At 35.3% G+C, this 25,087-nt stretch overlaps 2 protein-coding genes across 2 annotated transcripts in view; one reads left to right on the forward strand and one right to left on the reverse strand.

The window, feature by feature from the left end:
• The first annotated feature begins 2,711 nt into the window (after positions 1-2,711).
• On the forward strand, positions 2,712-6,467 carry LOC130227293 (zona pellucida sperm-binding protein 1). Its single transcript, XM_056456700.1, has 7 exons — positions 2,712-2,849; positions 3,311-3,408; positions 3,488-3,615; positions 3,751-3,931; positions 5,123-5,264; positions 5,354-5,423; positions 6,359-6,467. The coding sequence occupies exons 1-7, from the start codon at positions 2,724-2,726 to the stop codon at positions 6,379-6,381; spliced, it is 768 nt and encodes a 255-aa protein (XP_056312675.1). The 5' UTR covers positions 2,712-2,723; the 3' UTR covers positions 6,382-6,467.
• Positions 6,371-25,087, reverse strand: part of evi5l (ecotropic viral integration site 5 like) — an 89,607-nt gene continuing 70,890 nt past the window's right edge. Inside the window, exons 21-24 of the mRNA XM_056456701.1 lie at positions 9,889-10,043; positions 9,011-9,127; positions 7,190-7,355; positions 6,371-7,081 (exon numbers count right to left, since the gene is read on the reverse strand). Coding sequence (XP_056312676.1) covers positions 6,984-7,081; positions 7,190-7,355; positions 9,011-9,127; positions 9,889-10,043 — 536 coding nt within the window. The 3' untranslated portion in view covers positions 6,371-6,983. The remainder of the gene's footprint in view (positions 7,082-7,189; positions 7,356-9,010; positions 9,128-9,888; positions 10,044-25,087) is intronic.

Here is a 25,087-nt window from a genome sequence, read left to right on the forward strand (position 1 = left end):
AAGTCTATATGCCTGCAAGTTCCATCATGGATAGACAACAACATTCAATATTCCTTTTTTTTTCACAAAGTACTGTAAAAAGCAGCCCATACAGTCACATATGCTATAGATTTTGAGGAGTGTAAATATTGCTGTTATGACAAAGTTAAATGTGTTCAGATGAAGGAAAAAAAAAAAACGAAAAATCAATAGATCATGTTAAAATGACAAACATGTACTGTATGTATTTATTTACTCATTTATTCACACATTTGCATTACTGAAAGCAGGAAAGAGACAGGCTCCACTGGTAAGCAGTATCTTCATAATATCGTTTAAATAAAATAATCAACAAATGAATCCGTCTTGACAGTGTCTAAAAGTAAGGGCATTATCTACACACTATGAATTCCCAATTAGAAAAATACTGTAAACTATAAAATACTATTCATGAAAATACTTAAATAACAGACAAATCAAAATGTCCAACACAAGCGTGTTGCGTTCCAGTTCAGCTCGATGACATATAATGTCTTCGACATTGCCTGTAGTCCCATATAGCAACTTAATAAAAACCTTTTTTTTAAAGAAATGTAACCAATTTAAAAATTCAAGAGTGTAATGTAACTGATGTGTGTTATGTTGTAGAATAAAACATGAAAGTATCTTGATTGTGTTAGCCACTAACCTTAAGCGATTTAACCAAAATCCCATTCAAAAAACCCATTGACTTTGGGACGAGGGAACCGGAACTGCTAAAATGCTAACTTGCTTCCGGGTTTTTGCATACAAATTGACATCATAGTTCCTCCACTCTATTGAGTGTGTGAGTGTCCAACATTACACTTCATTTTAACGATTAAATAAGTGCATTATCTGGTATGTAAAGTAGACTTTATTCTTTAAATAAGTTTCCAGTGTGAATGCACTTCTTACACTATTTATACTACAAAATGGCAAAACCTTATGTCACTTTCTGAAGCACTTGTAAACGTTGTGCGCTGTTGTTCTGTAGAGTGTAACATCGCCCCAGAGCTGTGGTTGGTCTGTGGATCTGGGCTGTTGTCCTCAGCTGAGTGCCGGAACAGAGGCTGCTGTTATTCCGTAGACACGCAGACGTGTTATTACCCCATGGACGGTGAGCAATTTTCAGCCACAAAGAGATCCCAAAAATGAATCTTCTGTCATCATTTGTATACCTTCCATTAGTTTTAAACCTGGTAAACAGTCATTGCTGTTTGTAGTCATTTTTAACCTACTGTTGAGTCATTGGATGCGTTTTCAAATGTGTGTTCTGTATTCACCAAAAGTAAAACTCATACAGGTTTGGAATAACTGAGGACAGGTAAATACCTTTGTGTGATCTATTCCTTTAATTCAAGATTGGAGCTTGTCATAAAAAAAAAATAAAAATAAAAAAAAGCTTCTTTATTTCAGTTTTCTAGTGATGTGTCAATCTCAATTATAAAATTAAGTGTCAAATATAAATGGATGCTTATGACTGGTTTTGTGGTACAAAATGCTTGCGCTTTTACTCAATATTTTTACCAAGATAACCGAAAGAGTCAAATGAGAATTTAGTTTATACTTATTAACACTATATTTGAAGTGATACTAAAACTCTTTTTTAGGTTAACTCAAGGAATCTAAAGTATTTATATATATATATATATATATATAAAGCATATGACGGTTAGCATTTCTCAAGTTTGCAAGTTCTCCCTGGGTTTGTGTGGGTTTCCTCCGGGTGCTCCTTGTCCAAGTCTTGATTGAATAGCTTGAAGTCATTAATACAGTTGGTTACACTTCATTATCTTTCCTTAGCAACCACACTTACCGCTGCAGTAATATCTGCAAAATGTGCTGTTTGTGAACGCTGGGTGGCGCTTTAACCATAGACTTCATCAGCTAAAATATCAACATGCAAGTTTCAGCGTCACCAGCTTTGCCTTTTCACAATACTAGATGGGATGGTTAAAATACACAAATCTAAGATATTCGTAGTCTAGATATTTATCTATTTATTTATTTATTTATTTATTTATTTATTTATTTATTTATTTATTCATTTATTTATTCATTCATTCATTCATTCATTCATTCATTCCTTTATTTTGTTTTCAGCTTAGTCCCTTTATTAATCAGGGGTCGCCACAACGGAATGAACCGCCACAACCCAACACTGGGAAACACCCATACACTCTTGCATTTACACACATGCACTATGGCCAATTTAGCTTATTAAATTCACCTGTCTTGGGACTGTGGGGGAAACCGGAGCACCGGCATTTTAATACCATTTCTGTGTGGAGTTTGAATGTTCTCCCCGGGTTCGAGTGGGTTTCCTCCGGGTGTTTTGGTTTCCCCCACAGTCCAAAGACATGCGCTATAGAGGAATTGGATAAACTAAATTGACTGTAGCGTATATGTGTGTATGGATGTTTCCCAGTATTGGGTTGCAGCTGTAAGGGCATCTGCTGCGTAAAACATATGCTGGATAAGTTGGCGGTTCATTCTGCTGTGGCGACCCCTGATTAATAAAGGGACTAAGCTGAAAGAAACTGTATGTATAAATGCAATCAAATTAATTGTGCTAGAGTTAAATTCAGAAGTCAATATAATGTTGCCTGTAGTAGTATATGGGCTCAGATGAAGAAAAACATTAACTACAGTAATGTTTTTTTCCGTTTGATTCAGAATGCACAATGGATCGACATTTTGTTTTCTCGGTTCAGTCCACTGCCATGGATCCGCCTGTGTCCCCATCCACTCTCATCACTGCTGGAAACAGCCCTTGCAGACCGGAAAGAGTTACTGATGATCTGGCGCTTTTCAAGATCCCACTGGATGAATGCGGAGTCCACAGATATGTGAGTGGATTTCTGACAATATGCATAAAGTGTAAATATGTGACCCACAAAACCAGTCCTATGATTCATGGGTGTATTTATTTATTTTTGGCCAAAAATGCATTCTATCGGACAAAATTATCGGTTTTTAGTTACTTTTAAAAAGTAAAAAGTCATGTCTGATGGAGATATTTTATACATTTCCTATTTTAAATGTATCAACTTAATTTTAGTAATGTGCATTGCTAAGTCATTCTTTTAGATAATTTTAAATGCTAAGTTTTAAAATGTATTTATTTTTGGAAAACCTTAGATTCCAGATTTAAGTAATTGTATTTCAACCAAATATCGTCCTTTCCATTCCAAACCGTACACCAATGGAAAGCTTATTCAGTTTCCAAACAAAGACGACTGGTCACTTATGACTGATTTTGTCATCCGGGGTCACAATTTGCATGTAAATCTAACTGAGCTGTCTCTAGGAGGTGGGTAAAATCGTCATCTACATGGTAGAGATCCTGAACAGAGTGCAACCACTCAGTCTAAATTATGGCACAATCACCAGAGATTCGCCTGTAAGGTACATGTATTAATTCAGTTAACCTGATACTCAAACAACTGAGCAGCATTCTGACACTTAATAATCCCATTTTCCCCAGGCTCATAGTTGAGTGTCGGTATTTACCTGGATCAGTGGTGAGTGTGGGTTACCTGGTAAAAAGCCCCTCTCTTGGACCCTCCATCAAAGCCCAGGGAGTGTTTGGAGTTCAGCTCAGAATTGCGAAAGGTTTGTTTTTATTAGCTTTTGTTTTATTTTTTGGAAAAAGATAACCCATCTGCAAGTGTATGCTATAACTGTGTTTAGGGAAAAGACACATGCAGGTTTTGTGCACTAAAATACTTCTTCTTTTTTTCCGTTCAGATGAGCACTATAACAACTTTTACCCACAATACCACCAGCCTCTGCAAATGCTGTTGGGGAAACCCCTTTACCTGGAAGTGCGTCTGCTAAACCCTCCGGATCCCACTGCTATGCTGTTGGTGCATTATTGTGTTGCATATCCACGCTCAGCAAAATCTGCCTGGATCCTCATTTATGATGGGTAAATGCACACTTTAGCCCAAATAACTGCAGAGTTTAAAGTCTTGATTGAATCGCTTGAAGTCATTAATACAGTTGGATACACTACATTATGTTCCCTCTGCTGCCATGCTTACCATATCTGCTAAATGCGTCTGCAGTTTTTGAGTGCTGTGTGTTGCTTAACCATAGACTCCGTCAGCAATAAATATCAACATGCAATTTTCATTGTGGCCAGCTTTGCCTTTTCACAATACTAGATAGGATGGATTCAACACACAAATCAAAGAAAAGCATGTAGTCTAGATATTAATCTTTAACAAAACATTTTACTTGTATGCACATTGAGGATTTAGTTTTTAATATTGAGGAAGACTCTTAGAACTAAAAATGTATCATGAAGTCACCATAGGTACTGTATGTGATCCGGTGTTTAATTAAAATATAATTTTCTTCGTCCTTGTCTTTTTAAAAAGTCTCTCATTATTATCAAGACATGTGTATATAAATCACTGTAATCATATTAAAGGGTTAATTTATGCTTTACATTCTAAAAGAAGCTGTAAAATGTTAGCCGTTCAAGTAAGTCCACTCAAAATTATGATTTTTTTTTACCCCCTTTCTATATCAGTAAGCATTTCGGAACTCTCAGAATTTTATTTTCTCAGTTTTTATTTTTAGAAATGTAGGTGTCACAATACCTTGTAATTCTAAAAATGGTTGTCCAAATGTGACGAGGCCTGGTTGAGTTGCATTAGCATGGTTTTGTCTATTTCCAGGAGATGCAATATCAGAGATCCAATATACATGAATTTGCTTCTCCAACTGTTTACATTTACAGACATAGCCAGTATTACTTTTGCGTGTGTGTTGACATTTCCTTGCATTTATTTGACATTTTCATGTGCAGTCTGTCTGATGGCTTTTGTGACTCCTTTTTTAAAAAAAAATTACTTTTTTTTTTTTTTTTTCATTAATTTGTTTTTATTTATTTTTATTTATTGTTGATGAGCATAAACTTTTTAAAAACAAACATTTTTTTGGCTTTTTTTTTTCTTTTGTGTGTGTCTGTGCTAAAAACACACACACACACACACACACACACACACACACACACACATCAGTCGTTTAAAATGACAAGGCTCTAAAATGCATTGAATTCTAAAAATGGTAATATGTAGCTATATTTTTACTGTTTGTATGACCTCTTTAGGTGCCCAAATCTTCTTGATCAGACCCCAACCTATGATCCTTCAGCTGCACTTGAAGAGGCTCTGACCAATCACGTCAAACGATTCACAGTGACCACGTTCCAGTTCCTGTCTGAGGATACCAATATGGAAGGAGATGAGGAGGTACAATACGACTCTGGAGATGCTTGAACAAATGTTTATCCTTTAAGCACAGAACATGTAAATCTTCAAATGTCTTTGTCTCGTCACAGATTTATTTTATGTGTTCGACGGAAGTTTGCCTGCCCTCAGAAGGTCCATGTGTGGAGGGCTGCTTTGCAGGTGAGTGTCAGCCTCTACAGTTATCATTTTATACTTATTATTATTATTATTATTATTATTATTATTATTATTATTATTATCATTATTATTATTATTATTATTATTAGTAGTAGTAGTAAATTGTGAGTTTTTTTTTTCAATATTAAATGGTAAGACCAGAAAAAGTCCATACCTGCTCTTGACCACAGACCTAGAGGTGTAACGGATCACAAATCTCATGGTTTGGATGACCGTGTGATTTTTGAGTCACGGATTGGACCATATTACGGATTCGCAATAAAGGAAGGAGACAAATGTCATTTTGCTTTCCATTTATACAAAAATATTACTGCAAAAATCATTGGTTTTAACAAACAGAGCTTAGAACCTGTAGTTTTAATAAAAATTAAAATACTTTCATACACGTGATTTGAATGACGCGGGAGACGATCTCTCTGCACTTATAAATGTTGTATTAACCTACAAATTAAAAAAAAAGTTATTAATCCGCGCGTCATGTGTGTTCCGAACTGTGGGTTGTGATCCGTACTTATCAACTATGATCCGTTATACCCCTAGGCCTTACCCTCAAGAAAAGTGGACAAAAAAAGTTTCAAACATAAATTAGGAATGCGTGCACAAACATGGACGCTTGTGAAGACTTGTTAAACACAGCTTGCAACATCGTAATCCGTTTATTACAACATAGACATTTTGTTTAAGTTAATATAAATAAAATGTTACTATTAGAAAATTATCAAACGATATTACATGGTCCTAGATATTGTGAAATGATCTTGGTATAATCTTGGTCATTATTATTATTATTATTATTATTATTATTATTATTATTATTATTAATGTTGTTATTATTATTATTATTATTATTATTATTATTATTATTTTGCATTTCATTCATCTGAATTCTTTTATAAAATAAAAAACCTTCTTTCCAGATCCCTCTGACACGAAGTCCTGAAAGAAGGCAGGAGCTGGAAAACACCCAATTAAATATTACCTTTTGTTCTGTTTGACCCTTGTACACATTCACATTAAAATTGACACATTAAAGCTTTGGAGCAGTGTCATTTTCTTATGCTGAAGTTTCACTTAAAATGGCATCAAGTTAAACTAATAAAACTGTGGAAAAAGTCTGATTATTGAATTGTGGCTAAGTGGAACTAATAGCTGTAAACAAAGCTGTTTTGCAGTGACTGAAATGAACCTGCGGTCATCATCTGCGTTGCTGCTCGACTCATTTTTTGAATCACTCGAGCTACAAATATGACTCGATTAAAATCATGCATTGAAAGTTTTCCTTCCGCTTTATTTATTGCTGGTGTAAAGCTAGAATGGCACTCTCATTTGCATCCAACATTAAGTTTTTAAAGCACTGCTTGTTAAAGCCACTTCTGTCATTTCTTTAGCATGAAAGAACATGGATGTGTGGAAGTAATTAATTTAATATACAGAAATAATAATAAGAAATAATTTATAATACTTTTGTGTCGTGTAAAGCTAATTATACTGTATGTACATTCACAAAGGTCTTAGCTTGGTGTCTAATCAGGGAGTAACTGTTCAGCTGTAGGGTCTGTAGTGTTTTCTGCTGTGTGTGATCAGGTTGGAGCTCTGGCTGAAGGCTTTCCCACACACTTTACACACATGCGGCTTCTCTCCTGCACAAAAACAAAGCAAACCTTTAGTCTAAAATGCGGGCATGCGCTAAACGTACTGCTAAAGATAAATGTAAACTCTATTCCGTGTTTGTAATGTCTGCGTCTCACCGGTGTGTATGAAAGTGTGTTTCTTCATGTCGGACTTCTGGTGGAATCTCTTCCCACAGTACTGGCAGGGATACGGTCGTGTGTCTGAGTGGATCAGCAGGTGTGTTGACAGAGTGGACGAGCGTTTGAAAACCTTCCCACATTCCTTACACTCAAACGTTCGCTCCTGACAAATAAAACACATTAAAAGTCCTAAATAGGGATTTTTATATACATAGAAAGTACATTTAAATGCAAATCATTGTAATAATTCATCATTAAGCAAAATATTTATGTAAAAAATTAAACATGCTAATATTTTTTTAAATTGCAAATATTATTTTTTTGCACTGCTTTTTATTTAGTTTATTTTTGTTAAAAATAAATAATAATATTTTAATAAAACTTTACCTTTTGCTTTTTATTTTTATATATATATATATATATATATATATATATATATATATATATATATATATATATATATATATATATATATATATATATATACTGTATATTTGCTCAATACTTTATTTTTCGTTTGCAATTATATAATACCTTGCATTTACTCACTTAATTCTGACTTGTATTTATTAAAATATATAAAAGAATACCACATCATTTAAATATCACTTTCTTGGGTACAAATGTGTAAAAGAGCTTTTGTAAGGATGGTGACAAAGTAACTTTATAATAACAATCATTGTTTTGGGGCTGCACAGTGGCCATTATATAGTGCAGTCTGTTAATATGCCATCAAATTACACTTTATTTTTGTCTATACTAGGCTAAACTAACATGTTTTTTAGTATTTAACCAATAGCTATCCCTAATAGCATTTTTGTGGCATGTTTGAGTAAATAAATATAGTTTTGTCTGTGATCTGCAGATGACATTTCTTCCAAATTTAAAACAATGTTGTCATTTAAAGCATTTTTATATTTGTAAAACAGCCAACATGAGTAATATTAGAAATGTACAGTTAGCAAATATAATGTCATACAGTCTGAAAAATACTTCATATATAGAATGCATTTAAAAATACTATAGTAATAATGTTTTTGTAATGGCTATACATTACAGTAATATAATTGAATTAATGAATGATGTGTTAAGTTTTCTGCAGCTAGGTATATCATATACTCAATACGATAGTAATTATACATACACACACACACACACACACACACGCACACACACACACACACACGTACACCCCTCACAAATCTAGCTTTTAAATTCATATTTTTAATAGGAAGCTCTACAATATTATATTCGTGCATATACATTAGATGAGTCCGTAATGAAGACAAATCTGGAGCTTATCTAACAAAGTAACTTACGATAGCGGTCCAAAAACTAGTACACCAAAATTTATATATTAGAGAAAAATATTAAATACAAATTTAAAAAGAGGAAAAATTAAGAGAAGCAAAAAATTTTGCATTTCTTTTTTTTTGCAATATTTTGCTTGAATTTAATTGTATAATCTTTCAATTTCTAAATTATTTGGTGACTAAAATATTTATTAAATATATCTGTTTAATAAATCTGTGTTGTTGCACTAAACATTGCCTATATTTACTGAGAAATGGATGGATGGATGATAGATATATATAACATAAGTATAATGCACATCATTTACTGTAGTTGTTTTTTTTTTTTCTAGTGGGAGTTACAAAAATCTAATTTCTTATTTTACGCATTACAGTACAAATGACTGCACCTTAAGCACTCACGAAGGTTGCACACAGTGCACATTCAGTATTGAACACCAGAGGGAGACATTTAACAACGGTCCATCGTGAAAACACAGTAACTGTCGTGGAATAATGGCTGTACCTTTATTCTGCACGGCATCACTGGATCTTTGCTGTCCCGGAACACCAGAGCGCGTCCATGATGTCCGCCATGCGCCCTGAACACGTGCGACTCCAGCCGAGAGAGAGACGAGAAAACCTCATGGAAAAAAGTTTAAAAACAGCACTGTTTAAAGAGAGTCCAGGGAAGTGAAAAGATGTTCCCCTGCCAATGGAAAAGCCGAGGCCAAAATACAGCGAAATATATTGAAATGGCAACCCAAGAAGTATGTGTCGTGCATTTTTTTTGATGAGTAATATTTACAGCAAGTGGTTTCTAAAAGTTTAGTAGATAGTTTTTTTGTTGTTGTTTTGTTTTTGTATTAACCAAATATTTAAACAAAAAATAGCCAGAACATATTTATGGACTTAAGATAGTTTTATTAGAGAACTTTTTTAAGACTTAAAGTCTGTGTAAAATCAAAATTTACCATGTTTATTTTGCTGGCGCACTTTGTTATTCATTATGTAAACAATTATTCTGGGCAAGTTAATCCACTGAAAAAAAACATTTGTTCCGGTAAGCTTCAGTCAAAGTCTGACCTTTGCATCCATTGGTGGTTTTAGTTTAACCACGCCTCTCTTACCATTAGTTTGCTACGAGGAAATGATGCGCAATAAGCCCTGCCCCCTACTCAATATTCAGTTTCAGCTGGAAGTACATCATTAGCATATACTGAAATAAAAGTCTCAGCAACTTATGCTTCACGCAGAATTTAAATGTATAGAATGTGATCCAATGGCTACAGATCAGGTATAATTAACAAAACCTATACAAAAAAAATGAATTTAATTGTTTAATTTGATGTATGACATAGGTAATTTTGTCTTTTTTTTGGGAAACTAAATGTTATGGCCTACCTTGCTGCATAAGCTGCAGTATTTTGAGCTGACAATAGGACAGTCCAGAGGACCGTCTCTGCTGCTGAGGCTGTGTATGTCTGCTATGTCTCTAGAATTGACAGGTAACCACTGCACTGGAGACGGAGGAGGCCCGTACCGGAAACCTGCTGGATCTGCACAAACAAGAAAACTTCAACACATTTAATGGTGAAAATATAGGTTTGTATGCTTTATTGAGTTTATTTTTGCCAAGACACAACAACCAATATTCTCTGATGCATTAAATATTGATTAAAGTCAAGATTTAAAGTTTGTTGTTAATTTACTCACACTCAGATCTTCCAAGATAAATGTTTTTAGCTGAAACTGTGGCTTTTGGTGATTCATAAAATGCTAGTCAACGATACTTTCATAGCAAAAAATAAATAAATCTATACAGAATTAAAGGCAATGCAGTTGTAATGTTCAGTTTCTTGCACATACAATAGCTTTGCTTCATAAGACCTCAGTGTATCATCGGGAGCCACCGGCATTTTCTTTTGTATTTCTTTTGAAACTCAAAATGATAGTTGACTTGCGTATTTATGAATCACCCAGGACTGCGGTTTCAGCTTAAAATCGTCATTTATATTCATATAATCACATCTTGAACGGCCCGAGGCTGAGCAAAATAACAGCAAACGCTCATGTTTGTGTCCCTTTTCCTCTAACGTACCCATATTCCATCCATTATCTGGACTCTTGTGTGTGCTGTTTTGCTGCGTGATTGGAGAATATTGTTGTGTCTCTTGTCCTGATTCCTCTGGCAGGGTAGCGACTTTTATGGGGACGGACCAGCCCACTAGGCCTAGATAGGGCACGTCAGCAATGGGAAGAGAGGAACGGAAGCCTCCCTTCTTGCTCTTTTTCACCAGAAATGAACGAGGCATGATGAACAGAGAGAAGCTGTGACAGGACTGTTGTGATGCTGAAAATGAAGAGGAGTAAATATATAACAACATGGTATGATGCATATTGAATGCATGTTAAATGGGTGATGGTTTAAAAAGATAGTTCACCCAAAAATGAAAGTTATATCATCATTTTTGAAGAATGAAACATTACTGATAAATGTCGGGGTAAAAAAAACAGCCATCCATGTCTATATTATTATTAATATCTACTATGGATGTTGATGGCAGCTTTTTTTTTCAATATTCTTCAGAAAACCTTGTTTTGTGTTTAATTTATATTTTATTTGCAGGGGAAAGCACAGATTTTGTCCTTGGCTTTGATTCAGCATCAATGACTGCATATTTTGCAAGCAACAGCTTTCACGAGGGCAGAAATGCAGTTTACAAATTAGAGAATAAAGAGTTTTTTCATTAATAAAAATACATTTTTTAAAATTTAAATATGATTCCAGGTTACTGGGAAGTGTTCTCATCTTGCATGTCAGAGATTCTCAGTTAGTAATCAGCACATTCACAATGGTGCATTTCTGTTAGCACTACACTCATTTAATTAACTTCACGATTTTTGTTTACTTCTGTTTTTTAAACCTGATTTTAAAAAAGCAAATAGCATGTAGCTTAATGTTCTGCTTCAAATAAGAGTTCATTAAATGACATATTCTATTTGTAATTTAAACAGTAATGATAATTATGACAAATCTGTTACAATCTCGTTGATTATCTTTCAACATTTAGTCATGAAATGATTACTAGCATTAACTACGAAAATATTTACTACTGCAGCTCTTTTGACGTATATGAAATAGGAGGAAAGACAATGAAAATAAATACTGAAAATGTATACCTTTTGGAAAAAAAGTTAAATTAGAACCAGAACCTAAAGTAGACAGTAGTTATTTTATTTTCATCAATCAAAATATTAAAAAATCACCACTAATCAAAGAAAATAATTAAAATTGACAGCGCTAACAACTCGCATTGTTTGAAAAATCAGTATAGGCTGTTTTGCTTATCACATGTAATGCATTTAGAAGCCATTTTGTGCTTCTGGTGTTGCAGGGCACTAAAGCAAGTATTGTAAAAATATTTTTGTTAATCCAGAATACAAATATTTAAGCTTCTTTTTAGCCAGTGTGTCCTTTGTGCAGCAATTAAATACAGTAGGAAATTAAATATTCACTCTTAAAAATAAAGGTTCTTGTTTGGCGTTGGTGGAAACTTTATTATGCACAAAATATTTTGAATTGCAGAAAAGGTTGATTTGAAATAGATTTTTTTTTTCTTCAAAGAAACAAAATTAAGAAAGCTTCTATGGGGGTCCTTTTAGTGCATTGCTGTGATATAATATCATTTAAAATATGTTAATGTATTTATGAAAGTCTGTCTGTTTGCAAACACATCTGCAAAAATATATGTTTATCTTGGATATAGTAATGTCTAAAAATGTTACATTTAATATTTATTTTATAACATTTTATTGTGGTGTTCTCTGAGGAAATGTGTAAATATTTTAAATGAAAAAAAAAGTGCTAACATTATTTTGCACACTATAGCGTGAGTATATTAAAACCTAAATCAACTTTCAGATCAGAAAACGATTTTTATTTCAGTTATTGCCAGCTGATTCAGTGTGCACTTTACTTAAAAAAAAAAAAAAAAAAAGACTTACCAGATGTGTCCCGGGCCAGCCAATGACAGTGTGTTTCTATAATATAATGCACATTAACACAAGCTGAACTTTTTTCCCCTTAAAAATATTATTACAAACCGATCAGAGTGAACTGCGCTGTGGTGTGTCGCTCAGTCACCAGCAGTAATAAATCACTGAGAGGACAGGTGCGCGCGCTCCTTAAAGCGCAGCAAAACTGAAACTTTGGGTAGTGCGCGTTCACAAAACGGCCGACCGCAGACGCGTCAGTTTCCGCCGCTCAGCCTGAGCTGATGTTAACCGTAAACTGCTGCTGCACTGCGAAGGAAACCTATAAATCAGAGTGGTCTCGTCGAAAACAGCGCATATAGGCTACACCATATTTCATTCTGTTTATCTGTGGAGATGACTAACAGAAAAGCACTGCCATGATTTCCTCTCATCGCAAAAGATTGGGTCTGTCGTGCAGTTTGTGAGTCATTCACTGCAAATATAAAGCGTTTAGCAGAGAGATATTGGTTTAAAGGTGTTATTTTGACGAATTCCTCTCAGATTTGCTTTTAAACGGCATCAGACTACCGTGCAGACGAGAGGAGGAAGGGACGAGGAAAAGTAAAAGTCATGAGGCAGGCTGTAGAAAGACTAATGGACCGATTGTGGTTGTTTAAGGTGAAACAAGAGTTGCTCTTTTTTGTCTGTGCTTTAAACCATACAGAATAACTGACTTTAGGACCTCACACTGAGGTCAACCGGTGTGACATTTGCTCAGTAGGAAGAGCTGCAGTTTACTGGCTCAGCAAGACGTAAACCATATGTAAAATGAGGCAAATCTCCACTTGATCTCTTTTAGAAAGCCATCGTTGTTTTCAAGTCGATAGTAGCCTATTTTTAAGTGCTATGAGTGGCCTAGTTAAAGGGATAGTTCACCCAACACTGGAAATTGTCATCAGTTACTCACACTTGATCGAGTTTCTTTCTTTTCTTTTCTTTTTTACACAAAAATAACAAGAAAGCTGGAAATTGGTAACCACTGACTTTCATTATATTCGTTTTTCCTACTATTGCAGTAATTGGTTACCAAATTTTGTAGCTTTGTAGTTTTTCCCCCCATTTTGGGTGAACCATCCCTTTAAGGGGGCTTTTTTGGGTAAAAACATAATAAGATTACACGACCACCTGAATTTACAAAACAATTATATTTGCATGCATATATATACACCTCCAGAAATGTCGCATTGCTGTTATTTCAAGATATAAATGATTTCAGGTGATTTTTCTTCTTCATTTGAACATTAAAGATGATTTAACAGGGAAGTATTTGAAAGTGAAACAAGTTGTCTGTAGAAAAACTGAAGATCGCAGCATCATTACCTTTCAAAGTCAATTCCTCGAGGGCCGCAGCTCTGCACAGCTTTGCTCCAACCCTAATCAAACGCTGCTGATGCAACTAATAAAGGTGTTCAATATTGTTTTGAACACCTCAATTAGTTAGATCAGCTGTGCTTGATTGGAGCAAAACTGCAGAGCTGCGGCCCTCGAGGAATTGACTTTGACACCTATACTTTTAATCCACATCCTCTGCAAATAGTCTTACAGGCCCATAGCATGGTGAAAGGGGTGGTTGTGCAGTTATTTGCCTCATTTTCTTTTTAATTATGAGGTTTAAAGGCTGCAAGGTGGCACAGTGGATAGCACGTTCACCTTACAGCAAGAAGGTTGCTGGTTCGAGCCTCGGCTGGGTCAGTTGGCATTTCTATATGGCGTTTGCATGTTCTCCCAGTGTTCGTGTGGTTTCCCCAAGTCCACAGAAATGTGCTAATGGTGAATTGGATAAGCTAAATTGTCTCTAGTGAATGAGTGTGTATGGATGTTTCCCAGTCATGGGTTGCAGCTGGAAGGGCATCCGCTGCATAGAACATATGCTGAATAAGTTGGCGGTTCATTCCGCTGTGGTGACCCCTGATTAATAAAGGGACTAAGCCGAAAAGAAAATGAATGAATATGAGGTTTAAATACTGCATGTTAGTGACATTTTAAGCACAATTTTAGCTGGATTAGCTTGTGGGATGGTCATCATAACCACACTTTTTAATGTACCAAAGATATTTCTTAAAGATTTAGAATGAAGAAATATGAATTAAGTACTTATTTTTAAATACAATTACATTTAAAATATTATCACATCATATATCATTACAAAGAAAAAGGAATCTGTAAAAAGTTTAAAATTAAAAACTGTAGCCTGTTGTAATTTGTTAGGCAAATAACAAACTGGCCAGCACGTTCAACTTTCCTCAGTCAGAATTTGGCCCTTTTAATAATAAAAAATGTAAACATAACAATAATTTTGTAGATCTTCATGATTTTTCTAGCCTCTCCTGTAAAAAGTACATTTGAAAATTCATGTATAACAACATTAGCCAAAATAGTATTAAAATTCATTTTAGTATGGGTGGCTTTTGGTGCTTCACACCTTTTTATTGGTCATTTTTTGTTTCAAGAATAAGCTCCAAGATTTAGAAAAAAAATGACATAAAATCTTTCCTCCATTTAAAAACAATACAGCAGAAAAAAAAACGAATTCTCTTCTGTCAGATTGTGTGTTTTTTTTACACAGCTGGATCTTGGACTCATGAAAAATTTTTGTTTGCGGAAGTCACACCGAAGCAACAGCCAACAGAGGATTCTGTTTGGTCTTAATGGCATAGCATTCAAAATAGGACAAATGAGTTTATATAGGAAAAATTCTGGACCTTTGTCTGTAATGGGTGGGTCTTCCGAACCACCCGAACCCTCACTGGCTACAGGCCTTTCTTAAGTGCATTTATGACAGTCTGGAAGTGCAAGGTTTTTGGGGGTTATAACTAGAGCCAGACAGAATCTGCTAATTTCTACAGAGAATTTTGGTAAAAATATGGATTTCTGCGGAAATAACTAAAACCTTAATATATGAAATAAAAAATAATATCTTTTTAACTTTTATTCAATGTTTAAAATGCAAATCCAATTAGATTCACTTTATTTGGTAAACAAAGCAAGTCTCTCCAATAATATCTCTACTAAAAGACACTAAAATATTACTGTACAAACTGCATTGTACATAAATCAGATGAATATTTTCATATTAGTCCATAATATTACTGTAATTAATTAAAAAACTGAATAAATATAGATTTACACACATTTACTCAAGTAAATAAACAGAATTAATGATGGGCTAAAAAACTGCGGAATTCTGCGTGCGCAGATTCCGTGTGGGCCTAGTTATAACACATATTGGTAAACACACTTGAGCTGATGTGGTCTGTACATCAAAATGTTTCTTATGATAGATGAAAACTGATGAAAAATTATTACAATCTGATTTGCAAATGACTTTTCACCAATTAAAAAAAAATACCTTTAATATTCAACATCATTAGTACATCACAAAAGATGTTATTCCAGTCTAAACACACCTCTGTACTATACAGCAGGCAATATTGTGCTAATTTTAGTAGCTTTTATTCACATAAATGTTGCATGGGGTGGCTCAGTGGTTAGCACTGTTGCCTCACAGCAAGAAGGTTGCTGGTTCAAGTGGCAGCTGGGCCAGTTGGCATTTCTGTGTGGAGTTTGCATGTTCTCCCCGTGTTCGTGTTCCATCAGGGTTTCCTCCCCCACAGTCCAAAGACATGCCGTATAGGTCAATTGGATGAACTACACTGGCCATAGTGCATATGAATGTGAGAGTGTATGGGTGTTTCCCAGTACTGGGTTGCGGCTGGAAGGGCATCTGCCACGTAAAACATATGATGGAATAGTTGGCGGTTCATTCCGCTGTGGTGACCCCTAATAAATAAGGGACTAAGCTGAAGCAAAATGAATGAAATGTTGCATAATTTAGATGAGAATACATAGACTCGAACCAGCCACCTTCTCGCTGTGAGGCAACAGTGCTAACCACTGAGCCACCATGTTACCTCCTCAATTTGTTTTGACTCCAGATCTTCAGATACTTGCATCTCTGCCAGATATTGTCCTGTTCTAACAAACATCAATGTAAAGCTTTTGTATTCTGCTTTGAGATGTGTATAAATCTTAATTTAATAAAAATAAAAGTGATTTATAGGGGTGACATGGTGGCTCAGTGGTTAGCACTGTTGCCTCACAGCGAGAAAGTTGCTGGTTTGAGTCCCGGCTGGGTCAGTTGGCATTTACTGTATGTGTGGAGTTTGCATGTTCTCCCCATGTTCGTGTGTGTTTCCTCCGGGTGCTCCAGTTTCCCCCACAGTCCAAAGACATGCGCTATAGGTGAATTGGGTAAACTAAATTGGCCGTAGTGTGTGTGTCTGTGTTTCAAGAGTTCCCACTTAGATATGCTTGGTGTATAAAGCAGGTTTGGCATGCTGTCCTGGGAGAGAACCCTGAGCTCGGAGATATTTAAGCCCAGGGCTCCCGCCCAATCAATAAGCATATCAGGAGATCCGAGATCAGGTAGGTCTCGAGAGCTCCCCCTTTAGAAAAGGGAGGAAAAGGAGGAGATGGGGTGGAAGAGGGGAGCAGTAGGAAGAAAATGATCCATTTATAGTAAACTAGGATCACTCTGATTGGATTATTACTGATTACAGATGAGCGGCCAGACGTGCTCAATCATATCACATGCTTCTCTCGAAATTAGTTTATGAAACTTCACTTATGAGGGTGTATGGATGTTTCCCAGTACTGGGTTGCAGCTGGAAGGGCATCCGCTGTGTAAAACATGCTGGATAAGTTGGCGGTTCATTCCGCTGTGGCGACCCCAGATTAATAAAGGGACTAAGCTGAAGGAAAATGAATGAATGAAAAACGACATGGCTTTTGTTGTGTTCCAGGGTCACATACGCTCATACTCTTGCACACCAAGGATCACAAACATGTAAAATAATACCGACGCATGACACCGAAATGTGAATTTGCCAATGTATAGCATAAATGTTTATTCTTTTTTTAAAATACATGTTATGTATCATCAAATACAGAACGCTGGATCATCATTTGATAACATTGCCATTGATATAATCTTGTCATTCTTAGTAACACATCAGTAGAAGAAGTGTAGGAGAGAGAGGATGTGGTCAGACGGGCTGTAATGCTAAAGGAGACGACTGGACATTTACACACTGGTGGATGGAGGTAAGGCAGCTATTGGAGCATTATAGAGGACATGATGTCATTTATGACCTCATGCCCTCGCTGGCCATTTGTTTACTGTAATATGGCTACACCTGAAAGCCTAATGTGAATGAAATCTGGACTTTTGGGGTTGCTGTTTTGACAGTGTTTAAAAATGAGCATAGATATACTTAGAGAAAGAAAACAGTGCATAGTATACACATTTAGTTTGGAACACTTTGATGACAACAAAACTAAAAAATATATAATAAACAAAAATAAATAAGCCGTACCATTTTCCTCCGATATAATGTGAGCATCCAAACACTTTTTATGATGCACTGCGATTTAAAACATATGCTTATTGAGAAGGTATTTAAGTAATACTTCATTTTTATGCATATACACTCACCGGCCACTTTATTAGGTACACCTTAGTAGAACTGGGTTGGACCCCCTTTTGCCTTTGGAACTGCCTTAATCCTTCATGGCATAGATTTAGGAAATATTCCTCAGAGAGTTTGCTCCATATTGACATGATAGCATCACGCAGTTGCTGCAGATTTGTCGGCTGCACATTCATAATGCGAATCTCCCGTTCCACCACATCCCAAAGGTGCTCTACTGGATTAAGATCTGGTGACTGTGGAGGCCATTTGAGTACAGTGAACTCATTGTCATGTTCAAGAAACCAGTCTGAGATGGTTCGCGCTTTATGACATGACGCGTTATCCTGCTGGAAGTAGCCATCAGAAGATGGGCACACTGTGCTCATAAAGAGATGGACATGGTCAGCAACAATACTTAGGTAGGCTGTGGCATTATCACGATGCTCATTTGATACTAATGAGCCCAAAGTGTGCCAAGAAAATACCCCCCACACCATTACACCACCAGCAGCAGCAGCCTGAACCATTGATGCAAGGCAGGATGGTTGACACCAAATTGTGACCCTACCGTCTGAATGTTGCAGCAGAAGACTCATCAGACCAGGCAACGTTTTTCCAATCTTCTATTGTCCAATTTTGTTGAGCCTGTGTGAATTGTAGCCTCAGTTTCCTGTTCTTAGCTGACAGGAGTGGCACCCGGTGTGGTCTTCTGCACCTGTAGAACACCCACCACAAGGTTGGATGTGTTGTGTGTTCAGAGATGCTCTTCTGCATACCTCGGTTGTAACGAGTGGTTATTTGAGTTACTGTTGCCTTTGTATCAGCTTGAACCAGTCTGGCCATCCTCTGACCTCTGGCAACAACAAGGCATTTGTGCCCACAGAACTACCACTCACTGGATATTTTCTCTTTTTTGGACCATTCTCTGAAAACCCTAGAGATGGTTGAGCGTGAAAATTCCAGTAGATTAGCAGTTTCTGAAATACTCAGACCAGCCCGTCTGGCACCAACATCCATGCCACGTTCAAAGTCACTTAAATCACCTTTCTTCCCCATTCTGATGCTTCTGATGCTTGAATTGAACTGCAGCAGTTTGTCTTGACCATGTCTGTATGCCTAAATGCATTGAGATGCTCCCATTTGGCTGATTAGAAATTTGCTTTAACAGGCAGTTGGACAGGTGTACCTAATAAAGTGGCCGGTGAGTTTAAGTGTGAATGTTTGCACTGTCATAGGTTGATCATCCAACTACAACACATCTATGAAACCAATAAGATTGATTATGATCGCTGCTGACGACAACCCTAAAAACAAATGAACAAAAGATAAATCTCAGCATTAAAGATGCTACAAAAATCTGATTACAGTACTAATATAGTCCGTTTCAACTGAAATGATGATATAGTGTTTCTGCGATATGTTAAAATGCAAAGAGAAAAATGACTCATAATTCCACAAGGTTACTTAATATAATATAATGCTATTCTTCTTCTTCTTCAGTCATTCTTTTATATAAAAAAATATTAGCCATCCTAAAGGTTAAAACTAGTTTGTTAAAACATACCAGGCAATAAAACAATGACATGTTCCTGGTTAGGATACAATGAATGAACTGTCAAATACTGTAAGAATGAGTTGTTTTAATGAAAAGTCAACTCAATTAACACCAGTGGTTACCAAACCTAATTTCTAAACAGACATTTCTGAGTTCCTATTAGCAAATATTCTTCAGAAGCAAATGGTCACACCACAAAACCGTTGCATGTGTTGTAATGTAGTTGTGAGGACAGCTTCCTTCAAATGCATGAAACCCAACAGTCCTAACCCTCAACAAAAGTTGGTTAAAATGAAAGGTTCTCTACTGGGACTCTCTAAAGAGTCCTTTCAAGATAAATCAAAGACGCAAAGCAACTTCCTTTACTTCCTTTTATAAACAACTGTTGTGTTCTGAAAAAAGCTTTAAATGCTATAGAACAGGAAGGATGTTTAAATCAGAGTAAGGAGCTTATGCTTTTCATTTAATAATCAATATTATAAGCATGAGTAGATATTTTTCTTATTGGAAAGAATGATACTGTTATTGCTCACTCATTTTCAAATTTCTTCAGGTACATAAAACATTTTGAATCATGAAAAGGGAAATTTTAGGTTGGCTGAAGGAAAATATCTATTTCACAAATACAACCGAAAACAATTAAAGTCTTAGTTCCTCCAAAATGTAAAGGTAAAGGTAAAAGTGTATGTATATATATATATATATATATATATATATATATATATATATATATATATATATATATATATATATATATATATATATATATATATATACAAACATATATTAGATTTCTGGCTGGCTATTGAATGTCTGTTAATTCAAGCGATGCTCTTAAGAGAAATGAGTATAAATGAATTGAGCAGATTTATTCACCAATTCACTATTTATATATTGCACAGATTTAATTTAGGGTTTTATATAAACACTTCACAGCGCTCAACATTGTTCACAGAAGCTCAGTCATGCTTGCTTGACAAGTGAGAACCAATGAGATGTTTTTGTGTCAAACAGATATGGTTGAGTTTTTGTTTGCTGATCAATATTTACATGAGAATAAAAGCCTAAATGATATGTTCAACATACAAAGCCACCATTAAACAAATCGATTCATGTGGAATTATTATTACAATCTTTTTAAAAGAGAAATTTTAATTCTGTCATCATTTACTCACCCATCACTTAATCAAAATCTGTAAGTTTCTGTCTTCTGTTGAACACAAAAGATACTTTGAAAAACGTTAGTAGCTGGCACCCATTGACTTCCATAGTCATTTTCCCAACTACTATGGTTGTCGACGGTGTTCGGGGTAATGCGAGTAACGTGACTTATGTAATAATATTACTTTTCTAAGTAACAAGTAAACACATTAATTTTCAAAAATAAGTCATAATATATGTGAGTTACTGTTTTAAAAATATAACGCAAGTTACTTTTTAGCTTAATTAATTAGCTTTTAAAAAATAAATTGCTGAATTACAATTAAAGTAGTCACAATGAATCTGGCAGTCAGTGAGAGGATATGTTCATTCACACATAGTCTCAATGGACAATGATTTTACCTGAATTGTACAAAAGTAGCAAACACATTGCTTTAAACTTTCATTAATCTGTATATACAGCATGTGTAGCTTTGGGGTAAGGAATATAAAGAATTCTCAGATTACATGATCCTAAAATTAAATTTTTTGATGTGTTTTTTAAAGGTAAATGAAGGTTATACGGTCGTTGTTAAGTGAATAACTTCTCTATTAAAAAAGAAAGAAAAAAAAAAACAAGTTCTGAAAGGGATCAAGCCTCAGTCAGGTAATAAAAAGTAACGCAAAAATAACGTAATGCATTAATATTATAAAAAGTAACTAAGTAACGAAACTAGTTATTTTTTTAGGAGTAACTCAATATTGTAAAGCATTACTTTCAAAAGTAACTTCTGTCATGAACACCCTCAGGATTTAGTATGGTAATGAATATTTAGATGGCAATGTTGATGTATTTGATCTTGGTGGTATAGATCTGCTATGCTTCTGATGCCGCTTTGAGCAAGAGCAAGTACCGAGACCCACTACTGCCAGTATTTACACAGACATGCCGTCTGAGAATATAACACGCTGCTGCTGCAAACAATATACATGTATCCCCTGTAGCAAATCTAAACACAGGTGGAGCTGGGGTGGAGGAGGGTCTCCGAAAATGTGCCACAGCTCAACAGCATAAAACGACACGGAGCATTTAAACTGATGAGGAGCAGGCTCATTGGCTGCTGAGGGGGCAGCAACCAATTTCCTGCACCATACAGTTGACACAGGAGCAGATTAGGTGACCTATCAGCCTGCTCGCGCATAGAGTTTCATGGCAGAAATTTCAACTCCCCAACACTGGTTGTCGATATGTACAACCAGCATTCTACAAAATATCTTTTGTGCTGAACAGATGAAAGATTCTTATCAACTAATTAAAATCACATGAGCGAGAATAAACGAGATATAATAAAAGTAATAAAAGAATGTTTTAGGTGACTTTCAATGGAGAAACAGTACATTTTCATGTGTTCTGAAGGTAAACTAAATGAATGGGTTTTGGAATGAAACGTTCAAGACAAAAGATGACAGAATTTGTTTTCAGCCGAATTAACTCTTTAATAAATAATTCTGCAAGAGACGAGAAAAACATTTCAGCCAATCCAACACTGTGTTAATTAAAACAGCAACCCCAGTAGATATGCTTTATGACTTATTTCGTATTCCGCACAACTGTAAAAGCTTCCCCTTGAAATGCATCACAGAGTCAGAGATATGACAGAGAGCAGCTTCTCACTGTAATTTAAAAATCAAGAACCAGTAAAGGGTGCAAATATCTCGAGCAAAGGGATGGCATTGTTCTCAGAAAGTCATGTTAACATCCCCCAAAACAAAAAAGTCTGGTAAATGCAATGCTCGATGCGCTTCAGAGAAATGTGGTGGGGAAGGAGAAGACACTGATGTGTCCATGTGCGGTCAGACAAACACGGCATCAGAGACAGTACTGAGACAGATGGTTACGAAATTGTGGCTAGAAAAATTAAAGTGACCAAACTCGAGTCAAAGGAAGAAGACAAGTATGAAATATTTGTATATATACAAAAGTCAGTATATATAGTACGTATATATATATACAAAATCTCCCGTTAATTTGTGTATTAACTGTGATTTGCTTAGCAGTTGTGCCCGTTTGTAAACCTTCCATATACTTCAGTCAAATGCAAGCAAGTTTAGCTCGGTAAACAAACGATTTTCTTCAACTTAACCAACAGCAAATGTCTAGGATTTTGCTTCAGTATCAGCAAATGTCATTTTGAAGGGAAAGTTCATCCCAAAATGTAAAATACTGTCATTTGCAGCAGTGTTTCTCAACCATATTCCTGGAGGACCACCAGCTCTGCACATTTTCTATGTCTCTTTAACCAAACACACCTGACTCAGATTTTCAGCTCATTAGCAGAGAGTAAAAGACCTGTAATGGGTGTGACAGACAAAGGAGACATCCAAAACATGCAGTGTTGGTGGTCCTCCAGAAACGTGGTTGAGAAACACTGATTTACAGTACTTACCTTTACATTGTATAAAGTAATTAGCTGATTTAAAAAATGAGTAAACCTGTTGCTTTTAAAGCAATTAGTTGGCTTTACTTTAAAAAGTGAGTAACCCATTGCCTTGAAATTATTAAGTAAATGAACTATGCATAATTATATAATTAAGTCAACTTAACAGTTCCACGTTACAACAGGTTCACTCACTTATTTAAGTAAAGTAGCTAATCACTTTTTACAGTGTAGGTTTTTATTCAACATAACAGACTTTTGTTCATCTTCACAGCACATTTAAAGTCAGATATGAGAGTTTTCTTTCTCTCCATTAACCCAAAACTCTGACCTTTCATAATGTTCATAAAAAGTCATTTTAATTCAAGTTTTATAACAAGACATAATTACTGTTTAATTTTTTTATTTATTTCAGCACATCCATACTTGCTTGACAAATGAGAACTAACCTCATTGGTTCTCACAAGTCAAATAAGCATGCCTGAGCTGTGAATGCTGCAAACACTGTTTGCTGATCAGTGGTTGTTTACGTGCACAAATTTTCAATCAATCTGAAAGAATTCAATCCAGTTCAAGATGTGCCGTATTTATATGTACCATAAACAATGCAATCTGATTGAAATATCTGTGTAAACATTATTACTTTTTACAAAAAATATTAATTTGACTTCTAGTTGATCATTTGGTATCAGAAGGGGCTTTTATGGAAGTCAAAGGCCTCTAGATCACGCTTATTTTACCAAAATAAAATATGATCATGCCTTGATTTTTAATTATTTAATTAGGACAGTAAGGTCTGACTTTGCTTGAACACTTAGTCTTGTCACTTATCAGAAATAATGTACAGTATAGAATTTAAAGTCATGGTGCAGTGAAAGAAGAATTATTATTGTGTATGACTCCCATGAGCTTGGAGGACTGCATCCATACATCTCTACAATGACTCAAATAACTGATTAATAAAGTCATCTGGAATGGCAATCGTCTTTAATGCCTCCTCCTTCATTTTACCCCAGACATGCTCTATAATGTTCATATCTGGTGACTGGGCTGGCCAATCCCAAAGCACCTTGACCTTCTTTGCTTTCAGAAACTTTGATGGGAAATATAGCGCCTTTTTTTTTGAGACAATGTACAACAATACTTAGTGTTTACTCAAGTGTTAGGTTTAGGGTTGAGGTAGGTGTAGATATTAATAAAACACAGTTGGACTCACAATAAATAAATAAATCAAAATCTCCAGGAGGTTTGTACAGCCAAACTGGAGCTCCATCCTCTGTGTATACTGTTTTTCTGAAATAGATGACTTGAGGTATCTTTTAAGATCAACATTTGATTAGTTCTAGCTCATTAAAAGTGTTTGAGTGAAAGCTGTTTAGTCAGATTGAGCCACTGACCAATAACTAACAGATTATTTGGTTACATGCATATGCAGCCATGGTTTATATTCGAGCAAAAGCTAAACTAAATCTGTTGATCTCATAAAGTGATTGTGTCTCTTCAGAATTTCTTGATATCTTTAAGAACATTTTTAAATGTCGAGTTTTGGGTGAGTACACTTTAAGAGAGGGACAGAAATCACCTTTATACCTTTATTTGTGTTTTGAAGATGAAAGTTGTATTGGTTTGGGATGACATAAGTTTTCATTTTGAGCTGAACTAACTCTTAAGAGCTAAAAGTGAAAGATTTTTTCACTTTAAGATGGTTAAATTGCTTAACTGTGAAATGCAAATCAATATTGCAGAATTATTTGAAGGAAACCGTGTAGTGTACAAGTCTAGGCAACTCATTGCCAGTCAGCATCAATAATTCACAGTATATTTTGGATATATAGATCTACTCTACATGGGAGAAGGGATAATCTAGTGAACATATACATTAAAAATAAATAAAAATAACTCGATATGTCATAGCAGCAGTTGTTTTTCTTACCTTTACCCTTTTTTTTTTAAAACTAATC

Source organism: Danio aesculapii, chromosome 1 (assembly GCF_903798145.1).
Source record: "Danio aesculapii chromosome 1, fDanAes4.1, whole genome shotgun sequence".
Lineage (NCBI taxonomy): Eukaryota > Metazoa > Chordata > Actinopteri > Cypriniformes > Danionidae > Danio > Danio aesculapii.